At 38.7% G+C, this 23,947-nt stretch overlaps 1 protein-coding gene and 1 long non-coding RNA gene across 9 annotated transcripts in view; one reads left to right on the top strand and one right to left on the bottom strand.

The window, feature by feature from the left end:
• The window catches only part of RAPGEF6 (Rap guanine nucleotide exchange factor 6), a 120,654-nt gene that overhangs the window by 24,416 nt on the left and 72,291 nt on the right, over nucleotides 1–23,947 (bottom strand). For 4 of the 8 annotated variants that reach the window (XM_066977033.1, XM_066977030.1, XM_066977032.1 and 1 more), the window contains 14 exons: nucleotides 21,690–21,821; nucleotides 14,696–14,879; nucleotides 13,728–13,864; nucleotides 12,846–13,004; nucleotides 12,136–12,288; nucleotides 11,451–11,615; nucleotides 9,987–10,094; nucleotides 9,429–9,632; nucleotides 8,554–8,662; nucleotides 6,391–6,634; nucleotides 5,927–6,084; nucleotides 4,865–4,879; nucleotides 2,587–2,827; nucleotides 1,049–1,432 (listed from right to left, as the gene is read on the bottom strand). In XM_066977033.1, coding sequence (XP_066833134.1) covers nucleotides 1,049–1,432; nucleotides 2,587–2,827; nucleotides 4,865–4,879; nucleotides 5,927–6,084; nucleotides 6,391–6,634; nucleotides 8,554–8,662; nucleotides 9,429–9,632; nucleotides 9,987–10,094; nucleotides 11,451–11,615; nucleotides 12,136–12,288; nucleotides 12,846–13,004; nucleotides 13,728–13,864; nucleotides 14,696–14,879; nucleotides 21,690–21,821 — 2,393 coding nt within the window. The remainder of the gene's footprint in view (nucleotides 1–1,048; nucleotides 1,433–2,586; nucleotides 2,828–4,864; nucleotides 4,880–5,926; nucleotides 6,085–6,390; nucleotides 6,635–8,553; nucleotides 8,663–9,428; nucleotides 9,633–9,986; nucleotides 10,095–11,450; nucleotides 11,616–12,135; nucleotides 12,289–12,845; nucleotides 13,005–13,727; nucleotides 13,865–14,695; nucleotides 14,880–21,689; nucleotides 21,822–23,947) is intronic. The other 4 variants (XM_066977035.1, XM_066977029.1, XM_066977031.1 and 1 more) reach the window with 1 other exon arrangement.
• LOC125181986 (uncharacterized) lies at nucleotides 1,220–1,824 on the top strand. The gene is made up of 2 exons (XR_007160780.2): nucleotides 1,220–1,330; nucleotides 1,426–1,824. It is a non-coding gene; the product is annotated as an uncharacterized lncRNA (long non-coding RNA).

The following is a 23,947-nucleotide window of genomic DNA, read 5'->3' as shown; positions in this document are numbered from 1 at the left end:
TCTGGAAATATGGGCAAAACAAAAAGCTAATCCATTTGCTGTTTTTTGACCAAAGACCACTTCAGTCACAGCATCACGAGGCTGAACTCAGGAGGAAGAACAGCCATTTCTCCACATACAATAAACCACGAGAGCTTAGGAAGCAAGGAACAGAAATTGCACTCAGTATCCACGTTTGCATTCACCAGGTAATGAGTAGCCACAGCCCTCGTGGTTGCTTGTACAGTACCTTTTAAGGGAATTTATTAATTCTTTACTGTATAACTAAACTAGCATCATTCATTACACTGGCTAGACATGGAAGAAGATATTATAAAATGGTATTTGCAAAGACAGTACTGGTGCTGGGATACAGCATGAATCCAAATCTCTGTCTGATGAATCACTGTGCTTTTTCTTTTTTTTTTTCTTTTAATACAATCTGGCTATCACATAATTGCAAATAAAGGAAATGTCGGACTCATGCTGTTAAAGTCAAAGCAGCAGCATCTAGCATAAATCAGAAGAGAAAGTCTAAGCGTGCAAATGAAGAGAAAAAATAGAGAAGCGAGCAGATGACTGGAAAGAATGAGAAGGAAAATTAAACTAAAACAAGACTGATTTGAGGAAGTCCTTACAATGAAAGGAAGAAATAAAATAAATCTCATCATTGCAGATATGACTCAGTGCACACTGAAAAGTAACAATGAGAGAAAAAAGGGAAATTGGTGCCAGAATCATAGAAAATGGCAGCAACTTTCAAGCAGGTCCCTGAAGTTCCTCAAACAGCACTTTTGTCCAAATCTTCTCTTTCCCTGCGACGTGATAGTTAAGGAAGAGACAGTCATGTGAGCCACCGCAATGAGCCTGACCTTCAGAGGCTGAGGAAGGAGAACGCAGTGACAATACATCTTTTTGTCCAAGCATTTTGAAAAGCTTGGCAATTCTCTCAAAACTACCCAGCACCATCGGTAATATGTTCAAGATACACTTTTTTTTTTTTCAGTTTAGATCAACAAAATTGCTTGTGACACCAGAAATCAGATCTGACAAATGGGAAGTACTTTACCTTATAACCGCAAACATGGAATTGAAGTTCTTGCATTCTCGACAGTGGAGGGCGATTTTAATGAAATGCTTAATAATCTTCATTCGTTTGAGTTGGTTGGGCTCTGCTAGAATTTCCATGGCAACCCAGAACGTCTCCTGATTTATGACATCCTCAAACTGCTTCAGGTGAGCATTTCCTGTTTTGGAGTCCAGCTTATAGAGGTCATCGATGTATTCCGTAGGCTCGATGTTACGAAATAATTCAAAGTCTCTCATGGAAAGCTGAGTGGCGACCTCGATGGTGCTGAGCTGGAGGAGGGAGATTTGACTCTCTCTCAATAGCTCTTGGGCATCCTCATCTGAGCATAAGGTCTCGGTCTCCATATTGTTTTTTAGATAATACCTATGAACAAATGAGTTGCAACAAAATGTTAGAGAGACTCTACAGAGGGTTTGTGAGCACGACGACATTGAACCACAGCAATCAGCCCGGATATTACTGGCACCACAGAGGTGTTCACGTGAGAGCATTTCCACCTCGCTGACATTCGAGAATAAGAGGCTAAGACAGAGGCAGAAAGGGACAGCACAACCTTTGTATTTCGGCTTTTATAAAATACCACCATTTCTGAAGTAAAAACCGCATTCTCCAGCACTTCGAAAGCTGTTTTAGTCTACTTCCTTGCTAATGTTTTCTATGCCATGCTCAGTAACATGCTGCAGTTTTCACCTTCAGAAAAAAGTCAGTTACTTTTCCATTTGTAAATTTAGCAGTAAAATAACATTTTAAATGCACGTTAGTCTTGAGAAATCTCTCATTAATGTATTTCTCCATTTCTTACACAAATTCAGTGTGGTTTCTCACATAAATTTGTGTGACATATTAATATTTACATGAAGCTCACACTATTCAGGAAATGAAAATGTAGCTGGAAAATTCATTTGCATGGTCCAAAGCAGTTCACTTTCAGACACACAGAAGTTTATTCCTCATAAATCTCTCTGTTGCCTAGCAAAGACAACTAAAGATTTTTTTTTTACTGTAGTAAACCTTTTTCTGGTATGGATCAGGACATCAGATAAAGCTGAAGCACTTTACATTTCTGAAAACTTTCATAACAGTTTACATAGAAATGGAAGAATTTATCTCAGGTTAGTATCAGTTCATTGCAACATGACATCATTGAGAAATTAATTGTACGCTTTAATCCTGAAGTACACATGGAAAGAGTCAGAAGAAATACAAGTTTTCTTTTTAAGTGTAAGCCACTATATATGTTATCCTAACCTGTTGACCTTAGTTGTCATCAAGAGAGCTTGCTGTAAAGTCAGGGAGGGGTTTTTGCATATGGAGAAGGAAGGTGAAACAGGAATGAAAGAGGTGAAGGGAGAGTAAGTTACTGACATTTACTTGTCTGTTCTTAATAGATACCTGCCTATTTTCATTAAAACACTGCTCATTAAAACATCATTCCCCAATGTTTCTTTTGGATGTTTCCGTTCTAAAAGGCAAAGTCAAATAAATCCAAACTGAAATCAAAACAAGGGTGCCTTTACCGTCCATTGAGTTGAATCCTGTCGGCTAATTTTGAGAATTGATCTGGAAGTCTCCGCTGTTTGATGACTCCCTCGGGGCTGACGGACACTTCGCAGAGGGAGTAAGTCTCCGGGGCTCCCGTCAAGTTGAATTCGTGCACTGCGTGACTCACGACCTCCTTCGCTGTAGTGTCTTTGCTGATGATAATGTAACAGCTCTGCTGATCTGCTTTGAAAACTCTTATTACTTGGTCTGGAATGTCTAAAATAACAGAAAAGCAGCACCTTTAACATATGAACCACTGTTCCCGTGAAAGGATAAAAGGTCATTTTCTCTATCGCTTGATGAATATTCATTTAAATAATCACTCTTTTCAACAAAATTTGAATGGAAGAAGAGGACTTCTCTCTGCAATTCCACAAGTGAACTTACATATTAGCTTATTACCACAACACGCAAGACATCTACATGTCATATTACTGTCCTGTACGCTGTCCCTCCCAGCGTGTCAGAAGATTTGGAAGCACCGTTCCTGTTTGGCTCTTTTGTCTTTGTGTGATCCAGGACCGACACAAGTGCCCCGAGTGCTCCTCCTGGGATCGGGAAGCCGTTGAGCACAGACGTGTGCTGTGGGCAAGGGAACGCGGAGGAGAAGGGAGATTTGGTTGCTTTCGCATCCAGCTGTAAACTTGCTCTCTCAACCTGAAGAAACTAAACTAAACTGCTGCCAGCAGTTAATTCTTTTGCTAGCGCACTTATTTATAATACATTTTATGAATTATAAATGCGTCAGAGAACAGCTTTATCTGGGGCATCCTACATCAGGAAACAAATATCTAAAGAAACACACATTTAGTTTACAACTCGATGCTTGGAAATAGTTATCTCCATTAGAGTTATTACAGAAGATTTGATTCTCAAAACCCAGCTGACCAGGGGAGAACAAGTTGTCAAAAGTCAGGGTGCACGCTAAGTAAAAGCTCATGGGAACACAATTTTTTCCCCCCATAAAATCTGACAACTAGACATTCATGGGTTTTCTGCAGAACTGAAAAGGAGGAAGGCTCTCACCAAGCCCTCAGCCACATCCTCCAAGCTTGCAGCTATTCAAAAATCTATGTCTGAGGGGAACGTGTCATTAAGTCCCGTATCAGAGATGCCCAGGGCTATTGTAGAGGTCTTGGCTGTAATAACAGCCCTTCCTTCTCCCTGTTATTTGACCAGCCTTTAATAACCTCAGTGCCATGCCCACAGACTGTGGCTAGCCAGGCAGGGTACCAGAGGCCTTGGGGAAGGCGATGGGAAGGCAGACCCTGCCCGAGGGGACCAGCACCCTGGGGCACACTGTCCTGTGCTGGTGTCAAGCTTTACACTGAAAAAAATATCTGACTGAAAACTAATTCTACTGTTTCATTATTATGACTACCACATATGGTCATACCAGAATAGTCACATTAATGGTCTGGGGTTAGCTGATGTGAATGGGGGCAATAAAAGGGGAAAACAAGCGTTACACGCTCATTTCAGAGTGAAAGTGGAGAGTGATACACTGAATAATTTGGGAAATGCCTGCACTCGTAAAAAACCATCAAAAATTAACAGAGAGCCAAAGCATGTATACCATGGTATTAAAATACCTAAAAATCAGAACACACTCAAGTTTAATGCCAAAACTGCAACATAATACGTAATTTGGAAAAAGAAAAAAAAAGAAAAATAAAGAAATCACCATGCAACCAAATCATAGAGTATCTTATAAGTACCAGGTTATAGAAACTCGTATGACAATCACGTGCCCATCTTTAGGGTCTTTTCTTTTAAGCAGGTAAATATTAGTAAAACTTTCTTTTCTACACATGATTCAAGTCATGGCTACAATACAAAACACATTTCCAGTTTGCATGCAGAAAGTTTTAGTTATACGGAGTCCAACAAAACAACAAAGTAAACCTCAAGCTACATTATCATCCAAAACTTCAATTTCTATAAAAGGGATGTAGCAATTTCATTCTTGTAAAGCAAGGTCCCAGCGAGGTAACCTGCCAAAGGTCATTCAGTGGGTCAGTGGCAGAAATGGGAATAAAATGCAGGTATTCACAGCCTCAGTCCAGCAGCCTGACATGAGATTACAGTGCCCATAAGGTGAACCTACAGACTCCTTTTATTAAAGGGAAGGCTACAGGGCACATGACTACCTAATGTCCTGACAGTATAACTACATCAATGCAACATGTTAGGTCTAATAGGCAAGCCATGCAATATTAAGGTCTTCAGGATGCCATACATCAGGATACTTACAGTAAAACCCAACAGCTGCAGGCAGAAAAGAAGAAAAAAATTGTGTCAACACCAAATCAAGACTTAGATGTTTACAAAACTTATCAAGTATATATTACATGGTCAGAAATAATTTGGTTTTCTCTGCTGTTCAAAAATGACTGTATACTTGTTCTAGGAAACTTGAAGTAAAGGTAAGGACCAGTTATCCACAGCTCATATTATGCAGTAACTTGTATAGCATTAAATGAATATTCTTAGAGAACACACATGAGTAGCTCACTCATGCAGACAGCAAGAAACTGGATTTGCAGGAAAAAAAGGAACTTATTTGCTATGGATATTTATGCGTTTGATAGGATATATTTGTCCCTTTTAAAGGGGAAATCTGCAAGTTTACATAAACATAAGTCGTAGCCAGAAGGCACTTTACAAAATACATAATTATGCACAGAACTTACATCTGAAATAGGGAAACATGATTCTGACTTTACATGTTTACAGGCAGCTGCATATAACAAATACCTCCTGCAGCCACCCCATAAATTGTGTTCCTACAAGTACCAGCAATGGAAGCCCACACTACAAATCTCAAAACACTTGCCAGTTTTTCAGACATACAAGTGAATGAACTTAATGTCTGTAAAACACTAAAAATTAATAATGCTGTGTTGGTACTGCAGTTGTTTTATTCTACCTGCCATGCTGCTTGAAATAAATATTCAAAGAAGGTGGATGGAGAAGTCAAATCACCAGGACTGCTGATATTGGGCAAAGATAAAACAAGACAGGCGCAGAGGACAACCTGCTTCCACCAGAGCTCTGGTAAATCAAAGATACTTATAGGTGGCAAAACACATTTCTTTATAAAAAGAAGCTAGGCCTCACATTACAAAAAAGCAGGCAAGTGGGGTTTGGGCAGTTTGCATTTTCAGTGAATCACCAGTTTGGACCTGTTAGGAGCACAAGATAAAGAGGTAACCGCACTAAGTGTGTTTGAAGCTGGTAAAAAGATGCAACTCCACCCCGCAAACCAGCTGCCTTATAATTATCCTATAAATCAAGCTAACACTGCTGTTTTACCTGAAGGATTAGAGAAATCCAGGATGCTAGTTGTAGGCTGCAACAGGTCGGGGCTACTGGAAGAGAGCGTGCCCGGAATAGGCATGATGGCCAGGCTGTGCCGGCACTGCCGAGTCCCAACAATGCTGTCATCCTGCGACTGGCTCACGCTGCCGTCACTGCAAAACAGGTTTGTTTCGATGAGATGTGTGAAGATCCTTACATTCATCTCGGGATGAATGAATTTTTGAAAAGATAACGGCAGTCATGTTTTAATTACACATCGTAGATGGGCTTTCGAAAAAGAGAGGAAAGCATATCTGATACTGTTCACTGGGAGACAAAAGATATTTTGGCCTTGTTCTGCAGTTATGGGTCAGATTTGCTGCATTTAAAATATAAGAAAAGCAGCGTAGACATGAGTGAAGATACTAAGCAGCTTTATTAAGGAAAAATTACCATTTGACCAGAAGAGTTTGACACACCTGAACAGTTTTGGAGGCAAGATGCTGAATCGAGTCTTGTCCAAAATTTTCCTGATTCTGTTTCTCCCACCAGATACAGTGTTTGCTTTCATTTTTTTGTTTCCTTTTTCACGGGGAAACATCTGTTCCACATCTCCAGGCATATCTGGGATGGAATAACGGTTGTTTTTCTTTTCTGCAATTTTTGGAATATGTGGAATTCCATTCTTCTCTTGCCCTATCCTGCAGAGCAGCTCTTTAAACACTGTAAGAAGAGATACAAACATTGTGATTTACCTTTGCACACTTAAAACTTTCACATTACATGCTTCTTTCCTCAAACCACGTACCCACAGAAAAAGTGAACCAAAGAGTCCAAAACCAAAAACGTAATGTATTGCCAAGCCAGGCTCTGTATTACATTTAGTTTTGATTCTAAGGGTGTGGCTCTCTTCCCATTTAAGTTTTGCTCTGGAGTTCCTTGGCAGAAAGTGTAACCCTAAATGTTTAATCAAAATCATGAACCACTCTGCATAGCAGGATTCTCCCAGCTACTTTTGAAATCAGGACATACCACAGCAAATCTAAGAGCTATTCTACCCTTCAGTAAGATCAATAACAAGGAACCATTCCGTTCACATCAATCAGCTCTATATATTTATTGATTTTTTTTTGTCTGCATCTTTTAGGTAACAGAATGCAGACGCTTCCTCAAGAACAACTTCAGGATGGACTGATGTTTCCTCCCCCCCCACACCTTTTTGTTTTAAGTAATACATAAGGCGCATCAAATTTCCTATTGCATTTATCAAGCTAAGCCAGTCTATTACTGACATTCCTAGAAGATGTAATTCTATGCAAAAAAATAGTCTTTGTTATTGTGTTTCTTCCCACAAATAAAAGGTAAAAACAAACTGTTCAGATTGGTTTACTAATGCATAATGTTTTGTTTATTTTAAAATCTTTGTCAGAAATTTGTTATTTTCTGTTGAAATCATGGTACTGGGAAAATGCAGGGCTGTACAGAGCTGATTTCCAAGACGGTCCCTGGGAACAAGGCAAAAAACAGGTCTTTATCTATACTCGTAGTCAAATTGCATATTTCTATTACATAACACAATTTATGGCTGTAAGTCTTCACTATATAAATTCACATATAAGAATGGTGATTGCTCATTGTTAGCACCAGGCACTCAAAAGGACAGAATAATAAGTACTGCAGTTGAAAAAAAAGCTTCGAGACGTGAATTCATTAAAACATATCAGAGAAATCATCTGGAAATTTTATCAGCTAGCAGGAGAAGAGGTTAAAATCCACTTGCACGTAACTATCACTGCCTTGGTTGCAGTAATGCTTTATTTTATGTTGTTTGATATTAGACTAGACCACTGATTACAGCAGTCTTATGCTTTTTTAGAATTATGGTAATAAGCAACCGCTAAGATCTTAGAACTTTTTAACCTGCACAGAGATAACCAGAAAATCATAAAAAGAAAAGAAAATCCATACAGAACAAGGGCAGGTGACCACAGGAAGAAAATAAGAGAAGGAAACCATCATTAGCTCTCAGATACAACTACAGAGGAAGAATCTGTCTTGTACATATAGTCTCGTTCTTTCTGTAGCTATGGTTATTCTGTTTCCTGAACAGGATTATGGAAAAAGAACAGATGGTTTGACTGAGATTTTAAAAGAGGTTTAATATGTTTATACTCACACTGACAATTAAAAGCTAACATTTATATACCATACCACTTTTTATATTCCCTTATCGATTCTAGATATAAAGGCAATTTGTCCTACCGTTCTTACAACCATTATAAAAAGTTTTATGAAAATCCAGTTTTACATTTTTGCTGTTTCTTGGCAAAATATTTTGGCCCAGATCCCTTGGCTCTGCATCAGCCATATCACATGAAGGGACACTAAAGCCGCTTAAGCAGTCATTTGAGGATTTCTCAGGGCGCAGAGAGCTGGCTATGCTGGCCTTGCGCCACCCAATGTGCAAGTCCTTGGCACACAAAAACGTATCCGAGCAAACGGAGGCACCATGAGGGGACTCCTGCACACGCTTTCACTTCTAGAGCAAGTTGGAAGAAAGCTGAAATCCTATTGCACTTCTGAAGCCAGAAGGACTGGAATTTTTAGTCACATACACAGGAAAACATGTAAGGTCTACTCACCAAAAATGTTTGTTTTTACGGTAATGGAGAGATGAGTATTGTTCCTCAAGATTTCCAGAGCTTTCACAAAGGTAATATTCTCAAAGTTCTGTCCATTTACTTCCATTATCTTTAAGAAGAAATACAAAATGAACTATTACAACAGCTGTCTATAATGGAGTTACAACAGTTGCAAATATAAATGCGATAACCCACGCACATTATAAACTTTCCAGAAGTTATCATATCATATTTACAGTAGTTGCAGCATGAAAATATTCCTTGTAAAATCACGATTTGGATCACTTCAGTAACGCTGCATCCTGTAAACAAGCCAAGACCTCCATCGCTACCTGCCAACTACTGTAACCAAATTTATCTTCTGCGACAGGCACACCGTTCCTGCAGTTAGGAACTGCAACTCTAACAAAAGCAGCAGATCACCAGCTGCAGACCTGGTGTTATAACCAAAGGGCAGACCTGCACCTGCTGTGACCTGAGGCTCCACCAGCCTCAAACCGTGATGCTGCATGCTAGATGAGAAACCAGCCAACCAAACAATTTGATGGCTTCAACCTAACTATAACTCCTTTAAGAAAGTTTCCTGAAACAACCACAACTTGGTTTATTTTTCCACTCTGTATTTGAAATATTTCAAAACATTTCAAAAAACTATTTAACAGAAACACATACTTAATACACAAACCTAGAGCTGAACTGTGGTATCAAAATAGCATGATGTATAGAGAGAGGGTTCTTTTGTTGCTGGTGGGGTTGCTTGTTTGGTTGTGTGGTTTGTTTTTTTTTTCTTTTTTTACTTTTTACAGTCATTTGAACCAGATTTTTTCTTTTTAAATCAAAAGGTGGATGTTTGAAATTAGCTTTGTTCTTTTTACCTGATCACCACGCTTAAGTCCAGCTTCTGCTGCTTTACTGCCCGTTTCCACGGTCTCTACAAAAATACCAAAACCCTTGTCACTTCCTCCAAGGAGGCTGAAAAAGAGAGGTGAGTCTCTAGAAGGCTTTTGCAAGGTAATTTGTCTCCATTTTGCCTTGGCAGCACAAGCAATATTCAGCAATCTGAGATGTCCTTTCATTTTCTGTAACATAGAAGACAAAATGGAGTGTAATGTTTCTTTTATTAGAAATGGAGAAACAGTTGTTTAAAAAAATAAAAAGTGCCAGAAAAAGAAATTATGATCCTACGTATTCAAATCTTACTAAATAAACTTTGCATTACTGCAAAAGAGGACAAAGACGCACAAATGAGTGCCATATGTACTATTTTATAGGAGCTTTGTACCTAAAATTGTATTTAAGAAAAAATACACACATGTTAAAAGCAACATTAGCTGCTTTCATATAAACTAAAATGTGTTAATCCCTGGTAACATATCGGAAAATGAAAATGCATAACATCAGAAAGTGTGACAGTCACTCTTTTTTGCTCCTACCGTATTTTCCAAGTTCTTCTCGAATTCTTCCAGAAACCGAGTCATAGCAGGGTCACCTTCAAAGTCATTAAAATGGTTGTTCACCCACAGTAAGACCACTCTGGTAACCTGAAAAAAATGATGCATAAAGTTTTGTTTTTTGTTTTTTGTTTCCTCCTATAGGGTTTAATCTATAAGCAAAGAAGAATACAAGGACATGACAGAGTAACATATGACAGATTAATGCATCCGTTAACAAAAGCAGAAACCATTTGCACTTGAAATCATTTCCTGATTTCCTTTAGTTGTGAAGTCAAATGAAGAACTAAGAAACAAATATTTTTGTATCTAGCTGATTACATCACCTAGTACTTACTGGTGCAAAAATCTATCTTCGGTTATCTCTTCTTTATGCCATTTATTAAATGTATCTTTTTAAAGCATCCTAATTACCTCCTCTCCTAGGAAGTTTCTAGGATGTATGCTGTAATAGTAAAACAAACAAACAAACAGAGACCTTTCTTCCAATTTTTTTTTTTTTAAGTTAAATGTTTGGGTTGCTTTTTTTTTTTTTATGTGCTACAGAGTTACTACCATTCATGATAAAGACAGTCTGACAACTATTTTATCCATCCATTCTATTTTAAAAAAAAAAAGTTAATCTGTAGCAGCTTCTCTTCTAAAAACAAGTGACTTCCTCCTTTATTTGCTAAGACAGTTTTTCTTTACTTTCCTTCTTTAAATTCCTGTTCTTAAAAAACAGTATTTGCTAAAATGTGCTGCATGAAAAAAGGGGTGAAGCAGTAACCGTAGGAAAGGATCCCAGCAAATTTTCTCCACCATAAAAAAAAAAAAAAAAGTGCTGTTTTGATAGTTTGAGTTTCTTTCAGCTCAAATCTAGAACATACAAAACTGCTGGCTAAGAATTTTACTGCCGTGATTTTCAACAAATAGGACATGAATACAAGTTCCAAGTTAGGTATATTTTTCACGCACGTACAGCTGCACAGAGTTGAACCTGGTTCTATTTACAGAAGTGTTTTTATCAGCTTCATCTGTCTTGAGCACAGTTTACTTCAAGTACACTTTGTAATAAGCTGCTCTAATAAAATGGGCTCAATACACTGAAAAGCTCTACAAAAGAAAATTATGGAAGACAAGCATAATGCTGCTGTGAGAACAAAAGTAGTAAGTTCAAGAGATCACGAACACAATTTCTGAATTGCTGGTGGAAAAGGACTTCAGAGAGACTGGCATTTACATCTTAAAATTAAATAGAAAATAGTATTTACCATTCTGCAGAAGAAAAGCGGTGACAAACCTAACTTTGGAGAGTGCAGGATTATTCCTTGATATTACTAAAAAAAATACTTGGCTTTAAATTAGTTCATTTAAAAATAGCTGCAGTATAACACTAGTGATACGAAAAGGAATCGATTTGGAGAAATTTTCACTACAAATACTAATCTCTAGTCTCAAACCAACCTTATCCCTGAGGCTGTCCACCGTGAACCACTCCAACAGTTTATTTCCAACTTCCAAGGGGCTTGTTAGAAATGTTCTGTACGTTAGAAGGAAGTCTTCAATGTAAGTTGGATCCACAATAGAATGTTCTTCTATTAAGTGCATGATGAGTCGCTCAGGTGTTGCCTTAAAAATTAAATGCAAATAAAGCTGATATCTCCCATCACTACCTCTCTCTAGAGAGTACCTCAGCATAAAACCATGTGAGCAGTATACGTCTTTTTCAATTTTCAGTTTTATAAAAATGAAGGAAAAAAAAACTAACATATTTAAATCGAGTCTTCAAGCTTCTCCCAGACCAAATGTTTTGCATAGCTAATAATGGGCCAGAACAATCAGTAACATCCCATAACTCTGTTTATAATAAAATTTCAGTTCTTCTTCCAAACTACAAAAAAATGGACCAATACAAAAGGACGCACAGGGAGTGCTCCCAAAACAAAACTCAATATATCTGACGAACAGGTCTAGCTGTATTAAAAGGGAGATGGAAGTAGATTTGTAGAATAATATAAATTCCTTTGAATTAAATCTTTGACGTAAGACAGACAGAACTGATGATGTGTTCTAGTTTATTAATAAATACAATTTTGGTTTTAAAGGTTTAATAGATTAACATTAACAGAAAGCGTGGGAAGAAATTCACCTTGATAACTATGTGTCCTTTTCTGGTTCCACTGCGGTCCAGCTCCCTGTGCTCCTTTACCATAACAATTTCTCCTTCTTCCTCGACTTTGTGAGTGTTTTTTTCCACGTGGTTCAGAATTCTCCAGTAGTCTTGCTGGGCTATACACACAAACTGCCCCCAGGCAACACATGATTGTTAATAAATGTTTAAAACATGCATGTAACCCCCTGCCCCATGTCTGCGCTTGCTTTGATGGAAACACCATTGCACAGCATTTGTTACCAGCCCCAGTCTATTCTGCTCAATTACATGAGAAAGTTGTAAATAGAAGACAATGGAACTGGTCACCATCTTACATTTCCAAAAGGTTATTCTCAATAGGTTAAACATATAGAGAACAAAATCTGCAAAAAGTGGAAATGTCTATTTTCTGCTTATCTGTTCTTACTGCACGTCAATCACATACATAGCATGACTAGGGTGGACTAAGATTACATTTCAGCACAAAGCAGAAGTTCCTGTTTCTCACACAATAGCAGCGTGAAATAAATCTCAGCTACTGAAAGAGGGTACAACTAATCTAACAGCAGCAGAGCTCGTGACCCATCAAATACCAACATCCTTTTTTCTGCTCCTGAATAAAGATCATGCCTTGAGATACAACTAGTCTGCTTTCTTTTGTTAGATGTTTAAAAATATGAGGTAGTTCTATAGAAATGTGATCTTACCTGACAATCATCGACTTTGGTTCTGACCACTCCATTCATATACTGTTTTTCCAGAGAGGGAGTAATCCCAAAGCTATTTCCCATACAGAGACTCTCACTCTTCCCATCAGGATAGCTGATTTCCACTGTGCCGTTTAAAATAACATACCAAGAATCGAGCTAGAGGGAGTAAAAAAGCAAATTTTAAAAGTGAAGCTCATTCAACAGCTTTCATAAGCTGTTCCAACACTCCTATCTCAGAAAGCCTTATTCTTGCAGTCTCCAGTTTGTTGCCACCACAGCTTTGCAACGTTTAATTCACTAGAAATGTGCACTGTAAGGCAAGCAATAAAGCTGAGTGAAACAAGAATGCTTTTCAGCATTCTTTATTCGTTTCAGTATTAACTCAGTAGGGAGCAATGCTGATGAATAGATTGCTTTTTAATTAGTGTGCTAATTGCTACAGTATATTCATACTATTTAGTGAGCATGAACACTCTTCCCCCACATGCCCACTTGGTCACTAACAGAGATTAGAGTCCACACAGTCCTCGTGGAGTGACGAACTGCTACAGACATTCCAGGTTTCTTGAACAAAGGACAGGGAAAGACTTCAAGGTAATGATTCAGAGTACCTACATTGGGAGCCTGACCACTTCTTCGAACATCTGAATGTGTAGGGAAACTGCTTCTAATTTAGACATTAACGTCATAATTTGTTAGACCTGATTTGTTTAGATGTTACGGTTATACATTGTTCAAGGATACATCTCCATGTTGGTATGTAAAAGAAACTATATTATAACAAAAGAGTTATTTTACCAATGGAAATGATGCATTCTTCTGTGCTACAGGTAAAACCCTTATAAACAAACTCTTTTAGATATTAGCACTTAAACTTACTTCTTGTCCGTCTTCAAGTATGATGGCTCCTGCTTGCTCTACTACTTCAAATATCATCACTGAGCAAAGTTCTCTTCTTACAGACATAGTCATGTTTGCAAAGGCCGGGAGTTGATGCATAAATTCCAATAATTGCTCTGTTAGACAAAGGAAACATTGGTATGAAGACTGCAAGGCCCTGGGGCTCCTCAGATACCTTACCCTCCCACCGGTATATTAAACCTCAGTTTAATTCACGGAAGGAATTGCTCAGTGGTATTACAATCCCTTTTAGTGCCTGCAGCTGAACGAGCCCAGTATGCGTTTTGTTGGCTCGGCAGTCCTGATCGGGCACTGCTCGACTCTTAGGGCAGCAATCTAGCTAAGTGTACAAGCACTTCAACTACAAACATTTAGGAGAACAAAAATATCCTTACAGTACACTAATTATAAGCTTGTTAAGAGCATGAAATGCTTTTCTAGAGTTTAGAGAAATAATCAGAAGTATAGCATAACCCAAATTTTACCATTAAACTAACATCAAATTCTAGTTAGACACTGCAATAAATTAATTTCAAGTGTTTTGCACAATTAAGCTTATCTAACTTATCTATACTCCAGGACTAGTACGTTCTCTTTGACATTCAGTGATTAACTCTATAGTTACAGGCAGTCAAAATTACATTGCTACCCTTGTATCAGCTGGCACAGTAACTGTGATACTTAACATCTTACGAGTCTCAAAGACTAGTTTTTTGTTTTCTTTTGTTTTTTAAATACTTAGCTTCTCAGAACAAATACTCTCTCGGATAGTAAGAGAAAGATCATTTCATTTACAGCATCACTAGAACAAAGCAGTCTCCTAAAAGCATCATCCATAATTATGAAGATATACATTTAACATCAACTCATTAAACGGCTTACATACATGCTTCTCTCACTGATGTTATATGATACAGTTTTATATAAAGATTTTTTTTTTTCCTCACCAATATCATCATCAGTTTTATCTGCGGGCTCTTTCTCAAGGCACTCTCGTACAACATCTCGCCCCAGAAGTGGATCTGAAGTTCTGTCAATATCTTCATCTTCTTCTTCTTCTTCATCTTCAGAGTCTACAGGTGCTTCTGGAAGACCCGTTAAATCAACATCTCCCATCTCACTTTCTGTAGCCTAAAAAGAAGACATCCATCAGACAAAGAGTTCAATGTCTCCAGTTAAATAGCAACACCATGGTACAGGAATTATGATCGCAAGTTCTGAAAAAATTAGCATACTGGGCATTTGCTCTCTTTACTTATGACGCTCCCAATGAACTACAGGCAATGTAAGACCATTGATACCAACAGTGTCACATGGAAGAAAACTAACCCAGGGTGAGTGGATAAAATTAAAGGGATTTGATCGATTATTCATTTCCATATTGTAACATGGACTTTCATCCTGGCATACAGTTCAGTATGTCAGGTGGAGAATATAAATATGAAAAAAAAAAAAAAAAGGAAGTAAGGATTACTACTCCCATCTCTGTTGGCTGACTCTTACTTCATAGCATTTGGTCTTTCTTGTGAATTCATGAGAGCAAGTGTTTTTTCAAAATTCAGGAGTTAATATTGACCAAATAATCATTTAATTCAGTAACAACGCTGGTTACTCAATGTCTGTAGACACATTTCTGCTGTCATCAATAGATGGCAATATAGACATCACGCTGAGCAGACACATGAAGCAACAGTATAAGATAAAGCAATACTGGCACCAAAAAGCAGCATCACACAAGAATCGTTTGCAGTATTTTTTCATGTAAAGTTTAAATGATGTAATGGAATGAAAATAGCCTTCCAAAACAGATGGAAGGCAAGGAAAAAAACAAAAAGTAGTTTCGAAACTTCAATTTCCACAGAATACTCCTTCAATCACTTCTGTTTAATTTAAGCCAGCATGCAATTCATTTTTCTGTTCAAATTCAAAAATTTGAACAAGATGTTTCACTTGGAAGTGTAAGGCAATTATACACAGACTTGCAGAAATTGCTTTATTCATTATTATTATTAAGCGAACACAGTATCTATGTATCTATGTATCTAAGTGTATATCTATCTATATATACAAGTGTATATCTAAGTATCTATGCCCATATACTTGATTGCCAGTCATTTTTGCAACTAGGGGCAGAGTCCCACTAGAACCTTCCCCCACAAAAAAGTCAGAGCATCGTTCATTAACACCAATTCCCTGACGTACCTACAACATTTCACTTCCATCCACTTCAAGAGAATGGCTGGAGAGAGAGCTATCAGCAAATGATCACACCACAAACCGGAGCTGCTGCAAGTCTGTGCTCCATTTGGCACAACCACGGCCACTGCGAGCCCATTTTGATGGCTGAATATTAAAACGGAGATAAAACACTCTTTGCTCTTCTCAAGTTAGAATTATTTCATCAATAACTCAGTGACGGTTACTAATCCTGTCTCGTGCCTACCACTTGAAGCTCTAGACATGACATAAGTAGCTGGAGTGCTGAAGCACTGGTAACTGCTTGGGAAGACTGAGCGGCATCATCAAAACCAACGCTGTCTGATTAAATCCCAGCAGACAGCACTGCCTCCATCTTCCTACACGCTCCATGCTGCTCTCCTAATGCAAGTCCCAGTACTTGGACAGATGGAACAGCACTGCCTTCTTTTCTAGGCAGAAAAATATTGAGTTTTAGATATATCGTTAGATCTTTGAGTGTGTCCTCATTTCAATAATTATCCATCAAACCTAATAAAAAAGGATTACATCATTTAACTATTTCGTTCAGAGTAGGGTAACAATAAATAGGGTTAAATCTTTTATTTTATTATTTTTTTTTTTACTACATCACTTCACTGGCTTATGTAGCTCACATTAACAGCTTTGGAATTAAGCCGAAGTGCAAATTGTGCTTGGAGAGCCTTGGCAGCACATGATCAGTACGGCATTTTATTCAAGGACTTTTCTAGCATTTCTTCATCTAAACAGCCACAATTCATATTATTTTTTTCCAGGCAGAGTAAGAGAAAGTACAATACTGATTCCCATTTTAATTATTGTAAACTAAGGTGAGAAAATTGAGGATATAGGTTCTACAGGAAACCAACACTTCAAAATTTGCATTCTATATCCTACATAGGACAAGAAACCAATCTTCTGTTTTCCTGATAGATAAGTTATAATTTGATCAAGCTACAAAATAGCAGGTCCTTAACCGTTGTTTTAAAGATGATATACAGATGGGCCAGGGAACAGGGGCGGGCCAGGCAGCGCTGGAAGGAAGCGGAGAACTTTGCAGTGCCTGCAGCAGTAGCTGTGCTTCCCAGGCATGATGCTCCCGCTGCTTCCATTATCAAATATCAGTATCATTCTTACCAGAAAACTTATGAACAACTAATTTATAAAGTGTAACCAGAAGGTCCAAACTTCAAATTTCGCACAAATACAGATTTTCAGGACTGGGTCTCTAGGGCAAAAAAAAAAATCTGTTGCCAAGTCAGCAGGAACAGACTCCAACGACATGTTACGTGCTGCAGTGGGGAGTTAATACTGGCTTACTGTCAAAACACTTGTTTGCTTTTTTAAAAATCACACCGTTATTACTTTATACACCACTGCAGATTTTGCCAGTTAACGTGTTTAAGGAGACAGATGCCCTACACACTGGTTTGGGAGCTAAAGATGTCAGAAGCAGCCTTCAAAACGTTTTGGTGATAATGACACATATTCCACTACAGTGTGTCTGAAACATACACTGACAGACAAAAGTATTAAATACACCACATGAAGGATTTCCTGTTCTGTGATAACTCCGTATGATACAGTATTTTAGTGCTCACAACTCCCGACACAGCCTGCTATTAAGAGCTTGTTTCCTTGTTTTTTTCTCCCCCTTTCCTTCCCTTCACGTCAATTCTTTCATGGGAAAAGTGTCCAAGACTTTTTACAGAATTGATAGAGAAATCCTTAGTAAAGGACACTCCCTGATGCATATTTTATAGATAATCCATTTTAATATCAAATCCTTAACCACAGCCAGAATTATTGCTGGGCAATAACGGTGCTGCCCACAAGTAATATATATTGCCAAAGTGACAAATGAGAGATGACAGAAAAAGAGAGAGAAAAGAACCACTACGCAGACCACTGGCAGAACTAAACAGATAAGGAAAAATAGATGAGAATTTGTCAGTCAGTAGGAGAACAGCTTCGCAAGCCATCGATAAAGGCAACGAATTCATTACACTGTAAGGGAGACCATGCCCACCAACATCTAGCAGTACAATCTGGACAACCTACGTTACCACTGCCAGTCTCCTTAAAGCCTACTCCATGAAAGAGTAAAGGGAAGCGTTTGCTCTGTGCAGTACCTGCAGGATGACTTTTCCCTGAGGATACCTGTTACGAGTCAAAGGGGCTGTCTGCAGAAGTTATAATCCCTCATTTCAACTGTTACATGCATAACTACGCAGCCTCCCCTAATTCTGTCTAAGCACCCAGCTTGGAGGCTGAGCACATTGTCAGAAATGAGATGAAGGAGAAGAAAAAACTGTATATGCAAATTAAATTTAAGCTGTTCTAAAAATTGTAGGAAAAAACTTTTAAATATACATATACACACAAATATACACATCCAACAAAAGGTCTGCAGTCTGACAAAAAGACCTGCTTCGCAGTATTCCAAGCAAGCTGGAATTTGCAATATACACGTTTGGACATTTTGCCACATAAAGTCTGAAGGCTTCAACAGGGAGAAGTAATGGTACAGGAGAAGGGAGAAAATATCTTCATAAATTTATTTTCATAAGCAACTAAGGGCTTAATACAGTATGTTCACAGCAGTGCTTACAGGCAGAACTCATTTTCTGCCGATCTCACCTTCAGCTTTACATTCATTTCCTGTTTAACATCCTGAACTGAGATGCAGCTGGAACAAGTGAAACCTCATTTCAACACTATCAATGAATAAAGTGTACACAGATGAGCTGAAAACCTTTCCAAATCTCAATACAAAATGTTTCATTCTTTGGCTCCAATCAGTTTCCTATTCTGGAATTATGGTTGCACTATTTACTGTAAAAATTAATGTTAAGATGTCATTAATTCAAAAGGTCACATCAAGACTACATTAATAAATATTATTCAAAAAATACTGTTCCTCTGCTGACAGTAATGATAGTCCTAGAGAGTTTGGCATGCAATAGATACGAAACCGACTGCAAAAGTAAAGCAACATTTTTCAGTTTATGACAAGCTGTATTTTAAGCTACCAAAAATATTTTCAGCTACTAAGCCAGTACACTACAAATTGCTGTGAATATCAGGGAGCTTCTCCACCTTCATAATACCATAATGAATCCTGGAGGGAACTTTTTTTTTTTTAAACCCTTCTTTCTGATTTCAAAATCTGCCTATATTGATGTGTCATTGCACATAATGCTGAATTAAATGCTGTGCCATGACTTTATCACACAACATGCAGTTAAAAGCGGGTAACAAACAATAGGGGACTAATCCCAAACTAACTGTTAAAGTTACTGCAATAAATCACGGTGAAATACCCAGCATTCTGTGACAGCTTACTATTTGCATGTTACACATAGGACAAGATATGAAAAATGCTTTAAAAACTTAACAGGGGAAAACATAGCTTTTTCTTTTCCCCCCCCATGACATGTCTGTTGCACGTCCTATCTTCATCTACAGTGTTGATTCTCCAGTGCCGTCTTTAGAAATTAATGACACTGCAGCTAGATCATGTATTGCTGTGATCATCTTTGAAGATCTCACGTGAGTCTGACAGCGGTGACCTGCCTCAGACTGACTCGGAATTCCCACCAGGATTTACAGAGATCTGTGTTCCCTACAAGCTGCAAAAAAAGGTGGGTGAATGTCATTGAAAAGGAGATTCCTGCTGAAAGGTCCTCACTCCTTCCAGTTCGTATAAAATCTGCACTCAGTTTCACATTAACTAATTTCTAACTCCTCCAGAGACAAAAATACATTTCACCACTGTTTATGTTATAGGGCAGATAAATATGCTACTCTATTATTTCTTTTATTTATGTAATTCTTATTTGTTTAACAATTATGATCTTTTGGCATTTTCTGAAGAATAGGCATGCAACATTTCAAATGCATTTAACCACACATGATAGAGTATTCACTCATTACTGGAATGATATTTTCTTCATTAATAATATATTTCAAGTGCTTTTCACTTACAACAATCTTTCCAAACCACTCAGGTAGGCAGGCAGACAGAAGACGGTCAGGAAAATCGCCCATCAGCCTCAATATATAGATGTTAGGGTACAATACCCAGACTAGTTCTGTTGATTTTGACTAATTATTTTGAGTCAACAGACTTGATTCCAAGGGAAAACAAAATTCAAGCTGTAGAATAAAATCTTCCTACGCCGCTGCTCAGAAATCAAAGGTGCATTTTGAAACCATCATCTACGATGCAAGCTATTGCTGCCCCAGCTGGCAGTGAGCAAATCTAAAGATAACAGATTAACAGTCTAGTCTCTCTATATTTTTGTCCTACTTAATACTCTAAAAGGATTTTTGCTTCTAATGTTTTATCTTTAAAGTTAACTATGAATGCTTTGCTGTAAATAAGATACAACATCAATCTCTGTTTCTGGTGTGGAAAGAGTACTCAAACAGTACCCATGAAAAGGGAACAGGTGTCTAAGATCCAGTTACACCTACATAATGCTAAATAGTTGCTAAGATTTGATATTGTAGTTAGTTTTCAGCTTAAAAGTGGAATAGTTGTGCAGTTACCAAGACAAACCCAAGATGACCACCCTCATCAACCAGAATGAAAGACACCCATGAACCTGGCTCTGCGATTTGACACGAGGCAGTAGCTCTTGTTCTTTTATAGACAACACAGCTAAGTTATCTCTGGATTTTCCTCAACTTCTATTCACAAGCAGCAACACTGGAATTTCTACAGTCAGTTGGTGCAGAGAGCAGGTTTATGGCCATGCTTCTGTTTGCAGAACAGGACATCTTATTGACAACAAACACAGATAATCAAGGAAGGAAGTATTTGACAGGCACAAACTGTTTCATGAAATTTGTACCATAGTCCAGCACGTATCATTAAATGTGACTTTTAAAAGCAACAGCACACTTGTTGGGATATAAAGATGTGAAAAGTATCTCCCCGTGCAGCGCTTCACCTCTCCCAGCTGCGGAGGTGGCACCTCGCCCCAGCGACACAGGCACGAGCAGCAGCAGCAGCAGGAAGGGGAGCCGCAGATAAACAGCCACTGTTTTGCTTACGGAATGTTTAACTCCGATTTCCTTCCTTCCAGAAAAAAATTAATAGGAGCAAGACATTCTCAATATTAACAAGACAAGTCAAAACCAACGCCTAAGTCTTTGTTACATGTGATAAGGCAAGAAATGAACTGGAACCAAATTCTTTCCATGTGTAAGTCCGATGCTAAATGGTATAAGGATTTACTACATTTATTTTATTCCATTCTGTACTGCAACTCCACTAATTTTTCATTATAATTTATCACCTGTATAAATTGTGATTAACCAGCATTTAATAAAACTATAATGAAGTTAAACACTGACACTGATGTTCACCTGCGAACACTGTAATCGCCACCCTCTTCTAGTCACCGTCACCTAGCTCAGTGCTAACAAAACTCACGGCAAGGGAAAACAAGGAATGAATTGCCATCAGAAGCAGAATATGCACGTATCATTACAGATACACTTCTACAAATTCTGTGCAACAGCTTCTGACACATCCTGCCAGCCAACAGCAAAAATAACAAACAAACTTCGGAAGTGGAAGCCTGACCTTGTGTTTTCTGATAAACAGCCGACACCACAGCAGCACAAAATGTTACCCAGAGCAATTAGGAAAGGCAAAATGCAATTTCCAGCTGGGGGAGGAGAAGGAAAAATAAGAAACAAATGCAATTTTACCTGATAGATATCAGACAGGCTGCTGCTCCCAGAATCACTGGCAATGCTACATCCAGACTGGCTTGAAGGGACGTGAGTCACCTGAGGATGAGGATTGTCTGTAAGATGCATCTTGGTAAGATCAGCTGGAAGCTGCAAGTAAAATGGATTTGGGGAAAGGCAGGAAAAAAAAAAGAGAGAAACACGTAAATCAGATTTGTTGACAAAGTTATCTGCAAAACCTTTGTTACCTGTTTGAATATTCACTTGTACGTTGACATGTATTTTGAGAAAATGTTAATTTAGACTAAGCTTGCCCAATCATACTTATCTTATATAACTGATAATGATTCATCTTTCTATGAAGCAAAGGTCTAGCTTCTTTACAGCTCACTGATACACACCAACAGAATTAAGAGCCCATAAGATAAACATGAGACAATGCCAGCCAAATAGCTTACAACTTTACCATTAGCTTGTCCTGCAATCCGATATGGAGAAGGATACCTGTTCACAAATTCAAGCCTTTAATTCAAGAATAGCCTCAGAAAACATCAATATACAACAAAGAGTTAAGTAATTTAAAATAAAGTTTTGGTCTATAAACTGCCTTTTTTTTTTCATGAGATGAGTACAAAGCAGGGATATTGTGTATTTCTGGTACATGCAAATACAATAGTGCTTCTATTTTACCTATCCATAAATGAACATGTATATAAATATGTAAACACATTGTATCGTATACATATACATTATTTGGTTTATGCTCAACTGAATGAAAAGAATTTTTTGTATTGTATTCCTTTAAAAAAACGTTCTTATACAGAAAAAAAAATCTGAATTACTCTGGCAGCATCAACTATCTTGATCAAAGGGAAAAGGCTGCTTCTGTAAAACAAACGAAATTCCACACGGAAGCGTCAGCCACTAGATATAATATTCAGTTCTACTAATTAAAGGACAGTATTGTACAATTGTTGTTGATCCAATACCATCCTTATAAATGGTGACTTTTAAGTAAGAGGAGCACTTTAATAAACACTCGTTCACAGATCTGTTTGGAACCATGACTGGTGCTGTAGGTCTCAGCCCAAAACAAAAGGCTGAGAGAGGCCTCTGACACACACACCGTAATTTTGATTTTCTGAATTGTCATGAAGCCCACGGGGGATGTTGTGACATCTGTCAACCCCCAGTACATTCCCAGTGCCAATCGTCACTCAAACCTGAAAACACAAAAAGACTATAAAATTAGTTTTCAATACGCTAATATCTACAACAGTCCTGTTTTGAATGCATCTTAATTTCAAAAAGTACAAGATATTTATCCTTCAAATTAGTACGTTTATATCCATGTGTATTTGGAAAAGGAGAAATTTGTTTAAAAGGTTTGAAAAGAAAAACATTGCTAAACTTTTATAAACTCCATTTAAAAACAAAACAAAAACCCACTCCAAGCGGTAGATACAAAGCAGCGAACTTCATCCAAGCACAAAGGAAACACAACGCTTTGAGGACTATGTTTAGCCACCAAAAAGTTTTAGAGACTGAAAAAAAAATCTATTTTCAGGACTCGAGAACAGAAAAAAGGTCACAGCGCTCAGCTGACGAAACCCAGCGCGGCGGGGCAAGGAGCACCCGTCACGCCAGCACACGCGGCAGGAGCTGACGTACGCCGCGATGCGACCTCTCCAGCGACCGGCAGCGGCACGGAAGCGAAGCGGGACAAGCCGAGAATTAATTCTAGCAGGGAGTGCCAGCTGGCCTCACCTGAAATCCAGGGGGTACTTCTTACACCGCACGTTTTTGTGCCACAATTGGAAAAGCACCATCCATCTCCTGCTAACGGACGGGAGGCAGCGGGCATTACGCTGCCTCCCCAGAGCTCCCCGAGCTGTGGGCATCAGCTAAGGCACCGAGGAGGCCACGGTGCGGGCAGAGGCTGCTCCCCCGGACCTCCTCAGGACACTGCCTCCGTTCATGCCACGGGCAGATGCTGCCCCGCTGCTGGCCTGGGAGGATGCAAAGTGCCCAGGAGCGAGGTCAGCGCGTCGCCTGCCAGGGAGGAGGAAAGGCAGCAGCAAGCCAGCCCGCGACGAGGCAGGGCTGCTGGCAGGCACCGACCTGCCGTAGGTTGGCATAAATGAGAAACCCAGGAGTTTTAGGAAGTGGCGGAACAAATCAGCCTGGGTGGATTCACTGCCCCTACCTCAATGTGACCGTGGTTTTGCTGTGTGCTCCTCGGGGGTCCCCGTCCTCGCCATCTCCCTGCTCCAACA

The sequence above is a fragment of the Anser cygnoides genome, chromosome 14 (assembly GCF_040182565.1).
Source record: "Anser cygnoides isolate HZ-2024a breed goose chromosome 14, Taihu_goose_T2T_genome, whole genome shotgun sequence".
Classification (NCBI taxonomy): domain Eukaryota; kingdom Metazoa; phylum Chordata; class Aves; order Anseriformes; family Anatidae; genus Anser; species Anser cygnoides.
The sequence above is the reverse complement of the archived record's forward strand: the minus strand, read 5'-3'. Positions and strand labels throughout refer to the sequence as shown.